The 18,110-nt window shown below is 36.2% G+C and overlaps 1 protein-coding gene across 1 annotated transcript in view; it reads left to right on the top strand.

Annotated features, from left to right (window-relative positions):
- The window catches only part of ALMS1 (ALMS1 centrosome and basal body associated protein), a 213,108-nt gene that overhangs the window by 49,809 nt on the left and 145,189 nt on the right, over window positions 1–18,110 (top strand). Inside the window, exons 7-9 of the mRNA XM_044918883.1 lie at window positions 1,232–1,350; window positions 6,852–6,942; window positions 15,775–18,071. Of these exons, the coding sequence (XP_044774818.1) occupies window positions 1,232–1,350; window positions 6,852–6,942; window positions 15,775–18,071 (2,507 nt within the window). The remainder of the gene's footprint in view (window positions 1–1,231; window positions 1,351–6,851; window positions 6,943–15,774; window positions 18,072–18,110) is intronic.

The following is an 18,110-nucleotide window of genomic DNA, read 5'->3' as shown; positions in this document are numbered from 1 at the left end:
GGAATGATGGATTCTTTGGAGGGGTATGAAAGAAATGAAGAAGGTCTGGGGAAAGAATTATCTCAAGGTTTTGAACTAATGGAGAATAGAAGCACTTTAGTATTTTCAGAGATGCATCCCAGATCTTCAGATACACAGTTTATTGAGAATGTTGTAGTTCCTGATAATTCTGTAAAAGTTTCAGAAATACATATACACTCTAGGCAACATGGTACCTCTAAGATGGAGGTTTCTGGTGGTCCTCTTCAGACTATTAAGTCCAACTTGGATGAGACATCAGAACAACTGTATTTACAAGAGGAAAGAAACCAAAGGGCAACTTCTGCTTTTGGTGGAAAAAGTGTTGATGCCTCTGAAAATGTAGCCTTTGAGGTAGTTATTGCCTCTATTGAGCCTTCCAAGAAAGAGAGTACAGTAAATGAAATCCAAACTGACAGCAGTAAGTCTTTAATAAATGACAGCCAAGAAAGTGAACCAAAAAATTCACATCTTTCCCTATTAAATTATAATGATGAAAACTCTTTCTTTGATGAGTTTAGTCATCCACGTTATCAATCTACTCCTGGGGTGTTTGAATTAGTGGCTTCAAAACCATTGTTGCATAAAAAAGATAATGATGATAGCTCCCTGTATTGGCATCTTGATTTAAAATCACTCCCCAGTACTCCTCAGGAAATGTTCATTAAGCCACTTTCTCTTATTCCAGAGCATAAGTCATCTGCTTCTTTAAGTGAAAAATCTCACAGCCAGGCTGTTGGTCTTGGCAAAGCACAGTCAGCTTTATTTCAGTGTGATCTAGACAATGAACCATTTCTTCCCATTGGGAAGGTAAAGTCTGTTCCTGATCTTGACCTTGCAGAAAAGGTAGGATCTTCAAACATTTTTTATCCAATGAAAGTATCGACTTCAGATTCTTTGGTTTTACAAGATTTAAGAAGATTTGAAGAAGTTGCAGATTCCTCAAACTATATTTTGGTTAAGAATGTAAACTCTAGTAACATCATTGAAGGTCCATCTGCAACTGTAGGAAGCAGCTTTTCAGCAAACTTGGTGACATGTGATGCTAAGTCACAAGGTGCTTTACCAGTGACCAGTAATGCATCATTAATTGCAGTCAGCCAAGAGTCATTGCTGAAAGCTGATATAGGCCAAGGTAAAATTCCTCGGCCTATGGGAGCCAAATCCTGTTTTACTGTAAATACAATTATGCAAAATGACTCCTATTTTGTAGAGGGCCTGCAGGGGAAGGCTGAATCTGACACCTCTACTCTGGATGATGATACTGAATGCTGTAACCTAGATGAAAATGCTATTGGGTGCAGTACAAGAGTTGCTGATCTACAAAGAGAGGTGAGACACAATAAAATGATAGTTGGGGGAAACATGGTGTTTTCCAGTACTATTTCAGGAAATGGTATTGTTACTTGTTTTAATTTTACTTTCTTTTTTTTTAAATTTTATGAACAGGTACATGAGCAAGGTGACTTGACTGCTGAGTGCATTGCGCTAGCAGGTTTTAAAAATGTGCTTGATGATCTAGAGGTTTGTGACAGCTCCCTGCCCTGGCAGTCTGCCTTAGAACTGCCATCTAAGGAAGAGAGTGATTTTGAGGAGCCTGTAAGTTATTCTGTTTGACATTTCTTGTGGGGTAGGGAAAGAGTATTTTAGTTGAAAAATGGGGGTGAAAGTAAAGGGCCCTTTTATATCCTCTAATACCGACATGTGACTTATAGTCTCGTCTTCATCTGATATCCAGGAATATGCTCCATTAATTTGTTAGAGGTTGGCATAAAAGAAATGTTTGTGTTTCATAGACCATAAGAGTTAGTGAGTTTTGTGGTGTCTTGGAAAAGTTTTGTGTCAACCTTTCTTTTATACAAGACTTCATTTGCCTGGATCCTTGCCTCTGTTGGTTTTAATGTTCCTTTGGTCCCATTGCCCATTCTTCTGTCTGATACTGTCAGCTTCTTTATAATATATCCTTATATCTTATTAGTCATTAAATATAGCTATACAAAGATGTTGTGTACTTAATGTTACTTTCCTTTTCCTGTTTTTCCACGTATAAGATTAGTATGTCATTGGAAAGCTGCTAGTTTGGGTTGCAATCATTTTTAGACCTTTTGATTAGAGAAAATGAACAAAGATATTGAGATAAACTTTTCTTTTCATTTATAATTATTGAATATATTAAAAATTGAAATACAGAGAACTGTGAGGTTAATTTTATTTTCTTCAACATTCTAAAGTAGACATTATTTGGGCACCTGGGTGGCTTAGTCAGTTAAGCATCTGCCTTTAGCTCAGGTCATGATCCCAGGGTCCTGGGATCAAGCCCCACATCGGGCTTCCTGCTTATCTGGGAGCCTGCTTCTCCCTTTCCCGCTCCCCCTGCTGTGCTTTCTCACTCCTTCTCTGTCAAATAAATAAAATAAAATAAAGTAGACATTATTTAATTCTAATTTTCAGTCTCTTAATGGGGATGAAAATGATAGCTAACACTGCTCAAATACTACGCTAAGAGATTTATTTATATACATCAATTCATTTAGTCCTTTGGTCAGTCCTACCAAGTAAGATTACTGGGGGTTATTATCATCCTCATTTTATAATTGATATTTAGAGGGTTTAGGAACTTGCTCATTATTATTGAGCAAGTAGGGGAGCTAGTATTTGAAACTAACCTTATCTTTTTTTTTTCAAGATTTTTTTTTTTTAAGATTTTATTTATTTATTTGACAGAGAGAGACACAGTGAGAGAGGGAACACAAGCAGGGAGAGTGGGAGAGGGAGAAGCAGGCTTCCCGCCGAGCAGGGAGCCCGATGTGGGGCTCGATCCCAGGACCCTGGGATCATGACCTGAGCCGAAGGCAGATGCTTAACGACTGAGCCACCCAGGTGCCCCTTTCCAAGATTTTTAAAATTTATTTGTGAGAGATGGCGAGAGAGAGCACGAGCAGTGGGGAGAGGGAGAAACAAGGTCCCTACTGAGCTGGGAACCCTACATGGGGCTTGATCCTAGGACCCTGGGATCATGACCTAAGCCAAAGGCAGACGCTTAACTGACTGAGCCACCCAGGTGCCCTGAAACTAACCTTATCTGTGTATTTAACCACTATACCATATACTGCCTTCCCATTTAACTATTCTTCAGTGAAACCAAAACCAAGATTTTGCATTATTTTGATAAGAGTGAAGGTTTTGAAGGGGATTGGTCAAAGTGAATTTCAGTAAGAATGAGAAACAAATATGATCAATTTTAAACTTAGAGTTTCTAATTTTTTTTTTATAGTACTACTTAATGTAACTTACATCAACTTTTTATACACTTTTTATAAACATATTTAAAGAAATGTAGATATGGGCGCCTGGGTGGCTCAGTCGGTTAAGCATCTGCCTTTGGCTCAGGCCATGATCCCAGGGTCCTGGGATTGAGTCCCCCATCGGACTCCCTGCTCAGTGGGGAGTCTGCTTTTCCCTCTACCCCTCCCCACTGGTTGTGATCTGTCTCTCTCTCACGCTCTTTCTCAAATAAATAAAATCTTTAAAAAAACTCACAATTTTAAAAGAAGTGTAGATATGTATTCAGTTAATAGTGATATGCTAAGATTAATTCTGACCACTATTCCAGATTTTATTTGCCCCCAGCTGTAGGCTTAAGTATATTTTTTTAGTTTAGGGAGGATGTTCCCTGTATTCTCTTTCACTCTTAGCTCCATTCTATGGTCTGGGAGTTATAATGCCAGTATTACGGAAATAAGGAGCCAGATATGGTAGTAATCTTCCTGCAGGGCTCAGCTTGCTCTCAGAGGGCTTGCCTGCTCCTTGGTTCCTTTCTTATTCTCATCTGTGTCTCAGAAGAGTCATTCATACTTGTTTGCCTAACTTTGATACCTAACCATCATTTCTTTAAATGATTGTTTAGGCATCCACTTGTATATGATGTAGCTTGGGGCTGTGAAAAGAGTGGAAATTTGGAGTCAGAACCTTGTTCAGTTATTTGTTAGCCTCATGCCTTGGGCAGATGACTTTGGAGGATCATTCTACTCATCTACATAAAGAAATAGGAATAGTAACAATCAGCCTCATGCACTGTTATATTGAATGGGGTCAGGTATGTAGCACTGCCTGGCTGTTAGTTCCCTTCACTTCACTGAAACCAGATTACTAGACCCTCACCAGTGGTTTTCTCCTGTCTATCATTATTCCTCCTGTCTTTCTTTCTCCTTGTTCCTGGTAGCAGCATATTATATACTTTTAGCTTCTGTGATAAAATACTGTTTTAGTATTCCTTATCTTGGCCATGTAACTAAATATTATTTAAAGTTTACTTTTTTAGAGTTCTTTTTGTTTTCTTGGTTCTACCTCTTCCACCAAGTACCTATTTTCCTCTCAAGGTTTAAATGCTTTTCTGTGTGTGATGGTTATTACCTCCATTTTTAGATCCTAATATTTCTACTGAGGTAGACCTGAATGCTGTCTTGCATGAAATTTTCTTGTGAACATTCCCATCACCTCAAATGCAACTTGCCTCTATCAAAAGAACTCAAACGTTTTTATGAAATCAGATTGACTTGTAGATTTTCTTAGTTCTTACAGAGAAGTTAACATGTCTTGGTTTCTTCGTCATCTTTGATTCTTCCTTTATTATTGATTAAAGACTGGGAGATAAACCAGTTTTGTTTTTTTCTTCCTGATTTCTCCCGTTTCAATTAGTAGTGAAGATCTGCTGATCTCTTAAATAAATTCTTCTCATCTTTTTCATTCTACATCTTCTTTTTTTTTCCTTAAGATTTTATTTATTTGAGAGAGAGAACAAGAGAGAGAGAGCATGAGCAAGAGGGAGGGGAAGAGGGAGAGGCAGAAGCAGGCTCCCTGGCAGGGAGCCCAATGCAGGGTTCAATCCCAGGACCCTGAGATCGTGACCTGAGCCGAAGGCAGACACTTAACAGGCTGAGCCACCCAGGCGCCCTACATTTTCTTTTGCATTACCTACTCTAATATCTGTATGTTTTGAAGCTTTGATGATAATGAAATTTTATTTATTTACTAAATTTTAATTCCAATATAGTTAACATAGTGTTATATTAGTTTCAGGTGTACAATATTCTGTACATTAACAGTTCTATACATTACTCAGTGCTCATCGTGATAAGTGTACTCTTAATCCTCTTCACCTATTTCACCCATCTCCTCCCCTCCCCCCGTAACCGTTTGTTCTTTATAGTTAAGAGTCTGGTTTTTTTTATTTGTCTCTTTTTTTCTTTGTTCATTTGTTTTGTTTCTTAAATTCCACATAAGTGAAATCACATGGTATTTGTCTTTCTCTGTCTTATTTCACATAGCATTATACCTTCTAGATCTGTTCGTGTTGTTGCAAATGGCCAGATTTCATTCCTTTTTATGACCGAGTAATATTAATGAAATTGTATTGAAGCTGAGATTGGAATAGAAATTTTTTTTCTTCCTACATTTGAAAGCTCTAGAGAAAAACTATTAAATACACATATGTGCCTGGGGGCACACACACAAAGTCTCTATCATATATGATACATGTTAATGAGCTGTACTTCAAAAAAGTCTCCTTTAGGAGTGGGATAATTGAAAACTTAGAACTTTGTGCTTTGTTTAGAGCAGGGTTTCTCTGTACTACTGTCTTTTTGGGTATGATAATTCTTTGTTGTGGGGGGCTTTTCTGTGCATTCTAGGATGCTGAGCAACATCCCTGGCTTCTACTCCCTAGATGCCAGTGGCCACACACACACACACACACACACACCCTCCCATGCCCAAAGTTATGACAGTGAAAAATGTCTCCAGACATTGCCAGATGTTTCTTGGTCAGGGAGAGATGGGTGGGGGCAAAATCTCCCACAAGTGAGAACCACTGGTGTAGAGAAACCTAGACCAGATCAGTAGAAGTAGAATATTTATTTTTACACCCTGCCAGCTTCCTAAGATTGTTCATTACTACACAATGAAAAAACATTGGTAAAAGAGGATCGAACAAAATTTATCCTTATGTACATTTTTAGATTCTCCTGAGAGGGCATCCAAAAGAGGGAATAATATTTTTAGGAAAATAAACCTAAAAGTGGTATATTGTTTTTATATGAGAGTATGATGTGAATTTGGTGAAAAGTTATGTATGTTTATGTACTGACATCACCAATATCGGTTTCTAATTTCTTTTCTAGTAAGGAGTTGCTGGGATCTGATGAAACTTTGAGAACTTCTTTTTCAGCATTTAACCTTTACTTCACTGTCAGTTTGTATTTCCCACTACTTTTGTTTAAAGAAATTTGAGGACTTACATTTTTTGGTAATTGATCATAGATCCAGTTCTTTGATGCTTTAATTTTTTTTCTAAATATTTGTGGATTTCTTGAAAATATACCTGTTCTCTCTTTCCTTCTTTCCTCTTTCCTTTTTACAACATAACCTCTCCTTTAAAAAAAAAAATCCTTGAGCTTGTCAAGAGTAATACCAAAGTTCAAATTCTTCAGTGATCATACTATTATGTGGAACAAACTTCTAGGCTTCCTATCTGTAATATTCTATATAGGCAGACTTCCAGACCCTAAGAATAATTTGTAGAGCCTTCTTAGAATTGACCAAACAAGATATAACTTGTATATGAATTTAGGAGGGTTGAAAATATGAGCTTAAGGAACTGGTATAACTGCTTAGTACTCATTTTCATAAAAATTAGGTTTGTTTTTTTTTATCAGGTGAAGCCTAAAATTAATCCTATTTCCTTAATTTTTTATCTCTTTTTATAGGTAGGTTGTTCTAATATGGACATTAATCAGACTTTTTCATCCGTATTGCCTCCATTTATTCCTCATGAGCCAACCATAGAGTTGGAGTATCACTCTTCAGATCTCAGGATGTTGAGGGTATCTCCTGACACTGTGCAAAAGACTCTCAAACATGTAGCAGGTATGTAGAAAAGGAGATATTAGGTGTTCTTATGACTAGCTTGTTAAAAATACCTTGCTATGGCTAACTAATTTTTTATTTTTGAACTCTTGCAATAATGTTAACTTTGGATTAGGTGTATTTATAAATCTCCAGATCTTTTATTAAGTGAATCATTTGATCTTTCATTGCCTTCTCTATGGCAATGTTTAGAACTGAATTATGTGGAGAGTCTGATATTAGAGTCCGTTTATTATTTCTGTATTCCATTCTGTGATTTGAAGGGAAAAAAGAAATTAATGGAGCACAGGAGAAGAAGAGTAGATCCAAATAAGTTTGTAGAGAGGAGACTGAGAGATCAGTTCTGAGGTAGAAAGCAAGATTATCTGCTAAGGGAGGTAGTGGTAAAGGAGGGTAGCTTGGTGCAGGCTCAGAATTATGTTAAAGTGAATAGAAGTTGTAGCTGACCAAGAACAAGCAAAAGAATTGGCAGGTAGTTCTGAGAAGTCAGCTGAGGTTGGAGATGATTTTGTAATGTTGTCAGCCTTAATAGAATCTCTGTTTTTTTTCTCTACTAAATGCAGAAAATGAATTATAGGTTGATCCTTGGTTGAGGGATTTGTTGAGTGGATGGATGTGGTGGATGGAAAGCAGTGGAAGGGAATCAGAAAATATTAAATATTTAGATCTGTGAACATGGGTTGTTTTTCCTTTGAGAAATGCCATTTTATATTAAATACTTTGGTCTATAAATATGGGACATCTTTCCATTATTTAGGTTTTCTTTATTTCTTTCAACAATATTTTGTAGTTTTCAGTGTATAAGTCTTGCACTCCTTTGTTAAATTAATTCTAACTATTTTAATTTTTTTGTTGTTGAAAAAGAAATTGTTTTCTTAATTTCACTTTTGGAATATTCATTGCTAGTGTATGGAAATACAGTTGAATTTTGTTAATTTTATAGCTGCAATCTTCTTGAACTACTTGTTTCTTATCTCTAACTTTTTTTGTGTGGATTTCTTATAATTTTTACATGCAAGACCATGTCATCTTCAAATATAGTCTTCTTTCTTTCCAACATGGATGCCTTTTATGTATTTCAGTTCCCCAACTGCCCCGACTAGAACCTTCAGTGCAATGTCGCATAAAAGTGGCAAGAACGAACAGACATCCTTGGCTTGTCCTGGTCTTTGTAGAAAGATATGAAGTCTTTTATCATTAAGTATGATGTTAGCTGTGGGATTTTTGTAGACGATCTTTATCAGGTTGAGGAAGTTCCCCTTTATCTGTAGTTTTTAGAGCATATTTATACATGTTATCATATAAGGGTGTTAGATTTTGTCAAATGTTTTTTCTGCCTCTTTTATGATGATCATATGGTTTTTGTCTTATATTCTAATAATATAGTGCATTATTAATTTTCATATAACCAACCTTGCAGTCTTAGTTATATATGCCATTTGGTTATGGCATACAATCCTTTTTGTATGTTGTTGGATTTGTTTTGTCAGTAATTTTTTGAGGACTTTTGTGTTTATATTCATAGTAGGTATTGGTGTGTAGATTTGTTGTGATTTTTGTTATTACTGGGTTTTGGTACAAAGATAATGCTAATGTTACAAGTTGAGGTGAGAAGCATTATCTCTTCTAGTTTTGCTGATGTCACTAGTTGAGATGAGAAGCATTATCTTCTAGTTTTTGGAAGAGTTTGTAAAGGATTGGTATTAGTTTTTATTGGGTGAAACTCAACTGTAAAGCTGCCTGCCTCTTTGTAGAAGTTTTAAAATTACTAATTGCATCTCTCTACTTGCTATAAGTCTATTTATATTTTATATTTTTCATGAATCAGTTTTCATAATTTGTATCCATTGTGGAATTCATCCATGCCAGCTAGGTTATCTAATTTGTTGGATATAGTTGTTCATGGTATTCCCATATAATCCTTTTTATTTTGGAAGATTGGTAGTAATACCTCTTCTTTCATTCCTGATTTTGGTAATTTGAGTTTTCTTTTTTTTTTTTAAGATTATTTATTTATTTATTTATTTACTTGAGAGAGCGAGATTGAGCGAGAGAGCACGAGAGGGGGGAGGGTCAGAGGGAGAAGCAGACTCCCCACTGAGCAGGGAGCCCCCGTGGGACTCGATCCTGGGATTCCAAGATCATAATCTGAGCCGAAGGCAGTCACGTTTTAACCAACTGAGCCACCCAGGCACCCCAATAATTTGAGTTTTCTATCTCTTTTTTTGGTAAGTCTAGCTAAATTTTGTCAATTATGTTCATCTTTTCAAAGAAAGAAACTTTGGTTTCTCTACTTTTTCTGATCTCTGTTTCTCTACTTTTAAATCTCTGTTTTATTCCCATTTTAGTCTTTATTTTTTCCTTCCTTTCACACTTCAGTTTTAGATTGTGCTTTTTACTCTTTCTTGAGATGAAAGAATAGGTTATTGATTTGAGACTTTTTTTTTTTTAGGATTTTTCATCTATTTATTTGAGAGAGAGAGAGAGAGTGTGTGAGCACGAGCTGTGGGGAGGGGCAAAGGGAGAGAGAGAAGCAGAATCCCTGCTGAGCAGGGAGCCTGATGTGGGGCTTGATCCCAGGACCCTGAGACCTGAGCTGAAGGCAGATGCTTAACCAACTGAGTATCCAGGCACCCCGAGACTTTATTTTTGATATAGGTGTTTACATTGATAAATTTCCTATAAGCACTACTTTAATGGCATGCTCAGAGTTTTGGTTTGTTGTGTTTTTGTTTTAATTCATCTAAAATATTTTTAAGTTTCCATTGCAATTTGTTTTCATTGACCCTGTGGTTATTTGGGAATGTCTTGTTTAATTTCCACAGATTTTTTACTTTCCTTTTGTTATTAATATCTCATTTGATTCCATTTTTGTTGGAGAACACCTACTTTGTATGATTTTAATTCATTTAAATTTTATTGAGGCTTGCTCTTATGTCCTAGTGTATAGTTTATTCTGTAGAATGTATGGTTTACGTTTGAGAAGAATGTGCATTCTGCTATTGTTAGGTGGTGTGTTCTATATGTGTCTCTTAGTTCTAGTGGGTTTATAGTGTTCAAGTCTTCTGTATCCTTGTTGATCTTCTGCCTAGTTTTCTCTATTTTTGAAAGTAAGCTGGTGAAATCTTCAACTATTATTGTTTGTCTGTTTTATCATTTTCCTGTCATATTTGCTTCATATCTTATTAAGTGCATTTATGTTTATAATTGTTATATATTCCTGATGGATTGACCTTTTTGTTATAAATGGTCTCCTTTTAATTCTAGTAATGTTTTTTGTTTTAAGGTCTATTTTCTCTTACATCAGTATAGTCACTTCAGTTCTTATGCTTGCTGCTTGTATGGCATATGTTTTTTATCCCTTTACTTTCAACCTATTTGTTTTTTTGAATCTAAAGTGTATCTCTTGTAAACAGCTTATAGTTGGATCTTGTGATTTGTTGTTTTTTTTTTTTAAATCCAGACTGACAGTCTTTACCTTTTGATGTGACTGTTTAATCAGTTCATGTTCAATGTCATTATTGATTAAGATTGGATATATATTTCCTGGGTTTACTTTTTGTTTTCCATGTTTCATGTTTTTTTGTTATGTTCCTCCTTCACTGCTTTTTATTGGACTTAATGAATATTTTCTAGTGTCATGTTTTAATTTCTTTAATTATTTTCTAGTTAATTTTTCCAGTTATATTCTAGTGGTTGCTCTAGGACTTACAAAATTTATCTTATTTAGAATATATACCTGATTTATACTAACTTAATTATAGTGTGATACAGAGACATTACTCCTATATAGCTCTATTCTCTTTTGTGTGTGCTATTATTGCTATACATATTATACCTGTATGTGTTACAAACACACAAGAATATGTTGTTACATTATTATACTTATTTTTATAATTTTTGTATTTTTTAAGAAGTTGAGAGAAGTAAGGAGAGCAAGTATTTAGAGTTAATTATATTAATCTTCTCATTTACTATTTTTTAATTCTCTTTATTTGTTCCTGTGGATTTGTTACCATCCAGTGTCTTTTCCTTACTCCACTCCAGCTTTGCTCCCACTTGCCTCCATTTGATGTTTATTATCAAATAGGTTTCATTTCTACATGTTATAGCCCCACTAATATAGTTAATACATATTGCTTTGTGTAAAATTGCTTTTATAATCAGTTAAGAGAAGAAAGGAAAAGAAATATGCAAATATGCTCTCTTTTTGTAATTACCTACATAATTATCTTTACTAGCACTGTTTGTTTTGTTTTATAAATTCAAATTACTGTCTGGTGTCACTTGCTTTCAACCTGAATAGAATTCGTTTAGTATTTCTTGTATGATGGTTCTGCTACCAACAGATTCTCTTAGTTTTTATTTACCTGGAATGTTTTTATTTCATCCTTTTGAAAGATAGTTTTGTTGAGTTTAGAATGCTTGGTTGATAATCTTTTTGTTTTAGCACTCTGAATTTGTCTTCCCATATGGTATTCTGGCCTTTATTGTTTCTGATGAGAAGTCAACTATTGATCTTATTAGCATTCCCTTGTATGTGATTTGTTTTCTCCTGCTGCTTTCAGGATACTCAGTCTTTCAACATTTTGATTATGATGTATTTGTGTGGATCTCTGTGTTTATCCTACATTGAGTTCATTGAGCTTCTCAGATGTGTAGATTATCTTTCCATTTATTTGAGTCTTTTTCCACTTCTTTCATCTATGTCTTGTAGTTTGCAATGTACAGATCTTTCACCCCCTTGGTTAAATTTATTCTTAGGTGTTTTTTTTTTTTATGTAATTGTAAATGGGATTGTGTTCTTGACTTCTCTAATAGTTCTTTATTAGTGTATAAAAACATAACTGATCTTTATATGTTAATTTTGTATCCTGCAACTTTACTTGAATTTATTAGTTCTAACAGTTTTTTGGTGGAGTCTTTAGGAGTCTCCATGTGTAATACCATGTCATCTATAAATAGAGACAGTTTTACTTCTTCCTTGCCTATTTGGATGCCTCCCCCCTCCCCTTTTTTTTTCTTGCCTAATTGCTCTGCCTAGGATTCCCAATACTATGTTGAATAAAAGTGGTGAGAATGGGAACCCTTATCTTCTTCTTGATCTTAGAGGAAAAGCTTTCAGCTTTTCACTGTTGAGTGTGATGTTAGCTATGGGCTTTTATATATGGCCTTTGTAATGTTGAGGTATGTTCCTTCGACATCCCCTTTATTGAGAGTTTTTATCATGAATGGATGTTGAGTTTTGTTAGTTGCTTTTTCTGAATCCACTGAACGATCACATGATTCTTATCCTTAATTTTGTTAATATTGGTGTATCATATTGATTGATTTGCAGATATTGAGCCATCCTTGCATTCCTGGAATAAAGCCCACTTAATCATGTTATATGATTCTTTTAATGTATTGTTTAATTCAGTCTGCTAATATTTTGTTGAGGATTTTTACATCTATGTTCATTAGGGGGATTGGCTTATAATTTTACTTTTTTGTAATTTCCTTGTCTGGTTTTGGTATCAGAGTATGCTGGATTTATAAAATGAGTTTAGAAGTGTTCCCTTTTATTTTTTTGGAAGAATTTGAGATATTTTGGTATTAATTATTTGAATGTTCAGTAGACTTCACCAGTGAAGCCATCTGGTTTTGGAGTTTCATTTGTTGGGACACTTTTGGTTACTGATTCAATCTCCTTACTAGTAATTGGTCTGTTCACATTTCTACTTCTTCATGATTCAGTCTTGGTAGGTTATATGTTTCTTCTAGGTTGTCAAACTTGTTGATGTAACATTATTTGTAGAAAGTCTTTTATGATCTTTTATAGTTCTGTGATATCAGTTGTCATATTTCCTTTCCCATTTTTGTATTTTATTATTTGAGTCCTCTCTGGGTTTTTTTGGGTGGGGGTGGTGGTGATTTTAGCTAAAGATTTGTCAATTTGTTTATCTTTTAAAAGAACCAGATCTTTGGTTCATTGATTTTTTTTTTTTTTCTATTGTCTTTTTAGTCTCTACTACATTTATTTTTGCTCTGGTTTATGTTTTCTTCCTTCTACTGGCTTTGGGCTTTGTTTGTTCTTTTTCTGGTTCTTTAAGATGTAAAGTTAGGTTGTTTATTTGAGATATTTCTTGATGTAGGCATTTATCACTGAACTTCCCTCTTAGAACTGCTGTTACTGTACCCCATAAGTTTTGGTATATTGTATATCCATTTTCATTTATTTCAAGGTATTTTTTGATTTCTCTTTTGATTTCCTCTGTGAGCCATTGGTTGTTCACTCTGTTAATGTGTTTTGCTTTATTAATGTCTTGAGTCTTTTTCTCTCATAAAACTTTCCATAACTTCCATTTCTTTTCAAGTTACTATGCAGATTACATTCATCCCTTCTCCTTTAGTTTTCCTGAAGAGTTAGTACTTGGTAATGTACTTCCTTACCTTATAATTCACTCCTGAACTCATTTAATTCTATATTTAGTTGCTTTTTTGAAGCTCACTATTGGGTTTAGAATAGCAGTCACTAATAATTTAGTGAAAAGAGTTCAGAATTTGGAGTTAGAATTCAAAGGTTAAAGTACCTCTTTTTGTCATTTACTGTAGAATTCTGGAGAAGTTATATTTCTTTATCAATCAAAATACGGTATGAGTGGGGCACCTGGGTGGCTCAGTTATTAAACATCTGCCTTCAGCTCAGGTCATGATCCCAGGGTCCTGGGATTGAGCCCCGCATTGGGCTCCCTGTTCTTTGGGAAGCCTGCTTCTCCCTCTCCCACTCCCCCTGCTTGTGTTCCCTCTCTCTCTGTGTCTCTCTCTGTCAAATAAATAAATAAATAAATAAAATCTTTAAAAAAAAAATGTGGTCTGAGGGCCAAAAATATGGGACATTATTAGGGATTTTGTTAGAAATGCAAAATTTCAGATCCTGCCCTAGACCTATTGAATCAGAATCTGCAAGTTAATAAGATTTCCATATTGAGAAGCAATCTTATATCTTCCATCTTTGAAACTTAATTTCTTTATATGTAAAGTGCAGACGGTCCCCCACTTAGGATGCTTTGACTTAGGATTTTCATCTTTATGATATGCATTCAGTAGAAACCATACTGCAAATAATGAATTTTGCTATTTTTTTAGGCTAGCCATATGTGGTATGATATTCTTTTGTGATGTTGGGCAGCAGCAGTGAGCCACAGCTCCCAGTCAACCACATGATTATAAGGGTAAAAACCTGATACACTTACAGCCATTCTCTACCCATACAACCATTCTGTTTTTCACTTTTAGTACAGTGTTCAGTAACAAGATATTCAACACTTTATTATAAAATAGTTTTTGTGTTAGGGAATTTTGCCCAATTTTTGGTCAGTGTAAATGTTCTAAGCATGTTTAAGTTAGACTAGGCTAAGCTGTGATGTTTGGTATGTTAGATTATTCTATGTATTTTTGACTTACTATGTTTTCATCTTTTGATGGGCTTATCGGGTTGTAACCCAATTGTAAGTTGAGGAAGATCTGTATAAATAGTACTTGTTGTATATATCAACCATCTTGCCATCATCTAACATCCCATATGTTTTACAATTTATTTTTTGTCTGCTTCCTACTATCAGAATGTAAGCTTTGTAAGGCAGAATTAGAGTGTAAACTTTGTTTATTGCCCTATTTCCTATATCTAGAACTGTGACTAGCACATAGTAAACATTAATTTTTTTAAAATTTAATTTTATTTATTTATTTGCCAGAGAGAGAGGGAGAGCACAGGCAGAGAGAGCTGCACGCAGAGGGAGAAGCAGGCTCCCCACTGGGTGAGGAGCCCAATGCGGGACTAGATTCCAGGACCCTGGGATCATGACCTGATCTGAAGGCAGACGCTTAACTGACTGAGCCACTCAGCCATCCCACCTTATTTTCTTTTTGAATGAACAAATGAATGAATGCATATCTTGTCAAATCTTGTCATTTCTATTGCAGTCATTTACTTCCCACTGCCATTTAGAATTAGAAGTACTGGATTAGACAGTACAAATACAGAAATTTCTGTTGTTGCAGAAAGTTCTGTTAGATAGTACTACTTACACTTTTGCATTCTGGTCCCACTCATCTTGAATCTATATTTCTGCAGTATAGTTCTGATCAAATTTATCAACAACTCCCCATGCCAGTTAGAATTAAGTTCAAAATCCTTAGTGTAATCTTCAGACACTTTATAGTTTCATATAGTTAAAAAATATGTATGTTTCTCAGGGTGCATTTATTAGAAGAATCATTTAAACCCACTGCATGCATAGCATCCATCTGGGCCATATTGCATTGCCCTCGTGGGACTTGAGGGATAGGGGAACCCATGAAAATAAGTTGAAGATCCTTTGCTGTGCCATGGAATAAAGTATTTTGTCTCTGATTGAGGAGTCGCATGTCTTTTAATGGCATACAGGACACAATAACGGGCTAACTTATTAGGTTATAGCTAGGTCTGAAAATAAAGCCCAGACAGGATAGCATTTTCCCATCATGTTAAAAATTCTTTAAAAATCCAAATTTTAATAAAGACCCACATAATATATCAAATGGATATGCTGCTATTTTTAAACATTACTCTATTGTTGAATATTTAAATTATGTCTGCATTAGTTTGCTGTTGTAAATGGCTTTGTAATTAATATCTTTGTAAATATTTGTCTCCTTTGATGACTATCAAACTATTTCCTTAGGATTCCTTACTAGAAGTGTAAAGGTCAAAGGAAGGAAAGCTTGCTTTATTTCTTTTATGCGTAAAAGAAATATTTCTTAATTAAAAAATATATAATAATATTAGTATTAATAAATCTCTTTTTCTAGGAGGTACTTCTAAAGGAGGCATAGCTGAAGTTATTCAATCCAGCTTGAAACCAGGCATCACTGCTACTCCTGGAGATTCAGATACCGGATCTCATTTATTCTTGTTCCCCGAGAACTTTCCTCAGTTGTATTTAAGGTCTCCTCAAGAGAATGCTGTTGGTCAACATACTGATACCCACAACCAACAGGCATCGGTAGATAGTGATATAAGTGAAGAGACTCTAAAAGTTTCATCTGTTGGTGAGCGAGCTGACCAGAAGACTGGGATATCAACAGTACCCCCTAGTTTCTACTCACAAAGAGGGAAGCCCAGTATTTTCTACCCACAGGCCTTGCCAGACAGTCATCTAGCTGAAGAGGCTCTAAAAGTTTCAGCTGTTCTTGGTCCTACTGTCCAGAAGAGTGGCATACCTACAGTCTTTCCAAGTTCCTACTCCCGTGGAGAGAACCATAATATCTTCTACCAACAGGCCCTGCCAGACAGTCATCTAACTGAAGAGGCTCTAAAAGTTTTGGCTATTCCTGGTCCTGCTGACCAGAAGACTAGCATACCTATAGTCCTTCCAAGCTCCTACTCACATGGAGAGAAGCGTAATACCTTCTACCAACAGGCCTTGCCAGGCAGTCATCTAACTGAAGAGACTCTAAAATATTCAGCTGTTCCTGGTTCTGCTGACCAGAAGACTAGCATACCTACGGTCCTTCCAAGTTCCTACTCACATGGAGAGACGCATGTTACTTTCCACCCTCAGGCCTTGCCACACAGTCATCTAACTGAAGAGGCTCTAAAAGTTTCGGGTGTTCCTCATCCTACTGACCAGAAGACTAGCATACATACAGTCCCTCCAAGTTCCTACTCACGTGGAGAGAAGCATAATATCTTCTACCCACAGGCCTTGCCAGACAGACATCTAACTGAAGAGGCTCTAAAAGTTTCAACTGTTCCTGGACCTGCTGACCAAAAGACTAGCATACCTACAGTCCTTCCAAGTTCCTACTCACGTGGAGAGAAGCATAATATCTTCTACCCACAGGCCTTGCCAGACAGTCATCTAACTGAAGAAACTCTGAAGATTTCAGCTGTTCCTGTATCTACTGACCAGAGGACTGAGAAAACAATAGTACCTTCTACTTCATATTCACGAAGAGAGAAGCACATTATTTTCTCCCAGCAGCAGTTGTCAGATGGTCATCTAACTAAACAGGTTCTGAAAGTTTCATTTGTTCCTGGACCAGCTGATCAAAACACTGGGATACCTACATTATCTTCACATTCCTACTCACTTGGAGAAAAGCCCAGTATCTTTTACCAACAGGTCTTGCCAGATAGTCATTTAATTGAACAGACTCAGAAAGTTGCAGCTCTTCCTGGACCAGCTGATCAGAAGAGTAGGATACCTGCAGTATCCTCTACTTCTTACTCACATAGAGAGAGGCCCCATATTTTCTATCAACAGACATTGCCAGAAAGTCATCTAACTGAACAGGCTTTAAAATTTTCTGCTCCTGAATCCACTGAGCAGAAGACTGGGATACCAACGGTAACCTCTACTTCCTCCTCACACAGAGAGAAGTCCAGTATTTTCTACCAAGAGGAGTTGCTGGATAGTCATCTAACTGAACAGGCTCAGAATGTTCCAGCTGTTCCTGGACCAGCTGACCAGGATACTGGGATACCAATAGTGCCCTCTAGGCCCTACTCTCGTGGAGAGAAGCCCAGTATTTTCTGTCAGCAGGTCTCACCAGACAGTCATCTATCTGAAGAGACTCTGATTTCAGTTGCTTCTGGACCAGCTGAAAAAAAGAGTGGGTTACTATCAGAAGCTTCTAATTTCTGCTCACATAGAGAGAAGCACAATGTTTTCTACCAAGAGGAGTTGCCAGACAGTTCTCTAACTGAACAGGCTCAGAAAGTTTCACCTGTTCCTGAACCTACTGACCAGAAGACCAAAATATCAACAGTAACTTCTACTTCTTACTCAGATACAGAAAAGCCCTTTATTTTCTACCCACAGGGCTTGCCAGACAGACATCTACCTGAAGAAGCTCTAAAAGTTACAGCTGTTTCTGAACCAGCTGACCAGAAGACTGGAATACCAGTAGTTCCCTCTACTTCCTCCTCACATAGAGAGAAACCCATTATTTTCTACCCACAGGACTTGACAGACACTCATCTCACTGAAGAGGCTCTGAAAGCTTCAGCCATATCTGGATCAGCTGACTGCAAGACTGGAATATCAACAATATCCTCTACTTCCTACTCACCTAGAGAGAAGCCCATTATTTTTTCCCCTCAGGCCTTGCCAGGCAGTCATTTACTTGAAGAGGCTCTGAAA

The sequence above is a fragment of the Neomonachus schauinslandi genome, chromosome 10, assembly GCF_002201575.2.
Source record: "Neomonachus schauinslandi chromosome 10, ASM220157v2, whole genome shotgun sequence".
Classification (NCBI taxonomy): Eukaryota; Metazoa; Chordata; class Mammalia; order Carnivora; family Phocidae; genus Neomonachus; species Neomonachus schauinslandi.
This window is presented reverse-complemented; position numbering and strand designations above follow the sequence as displayed.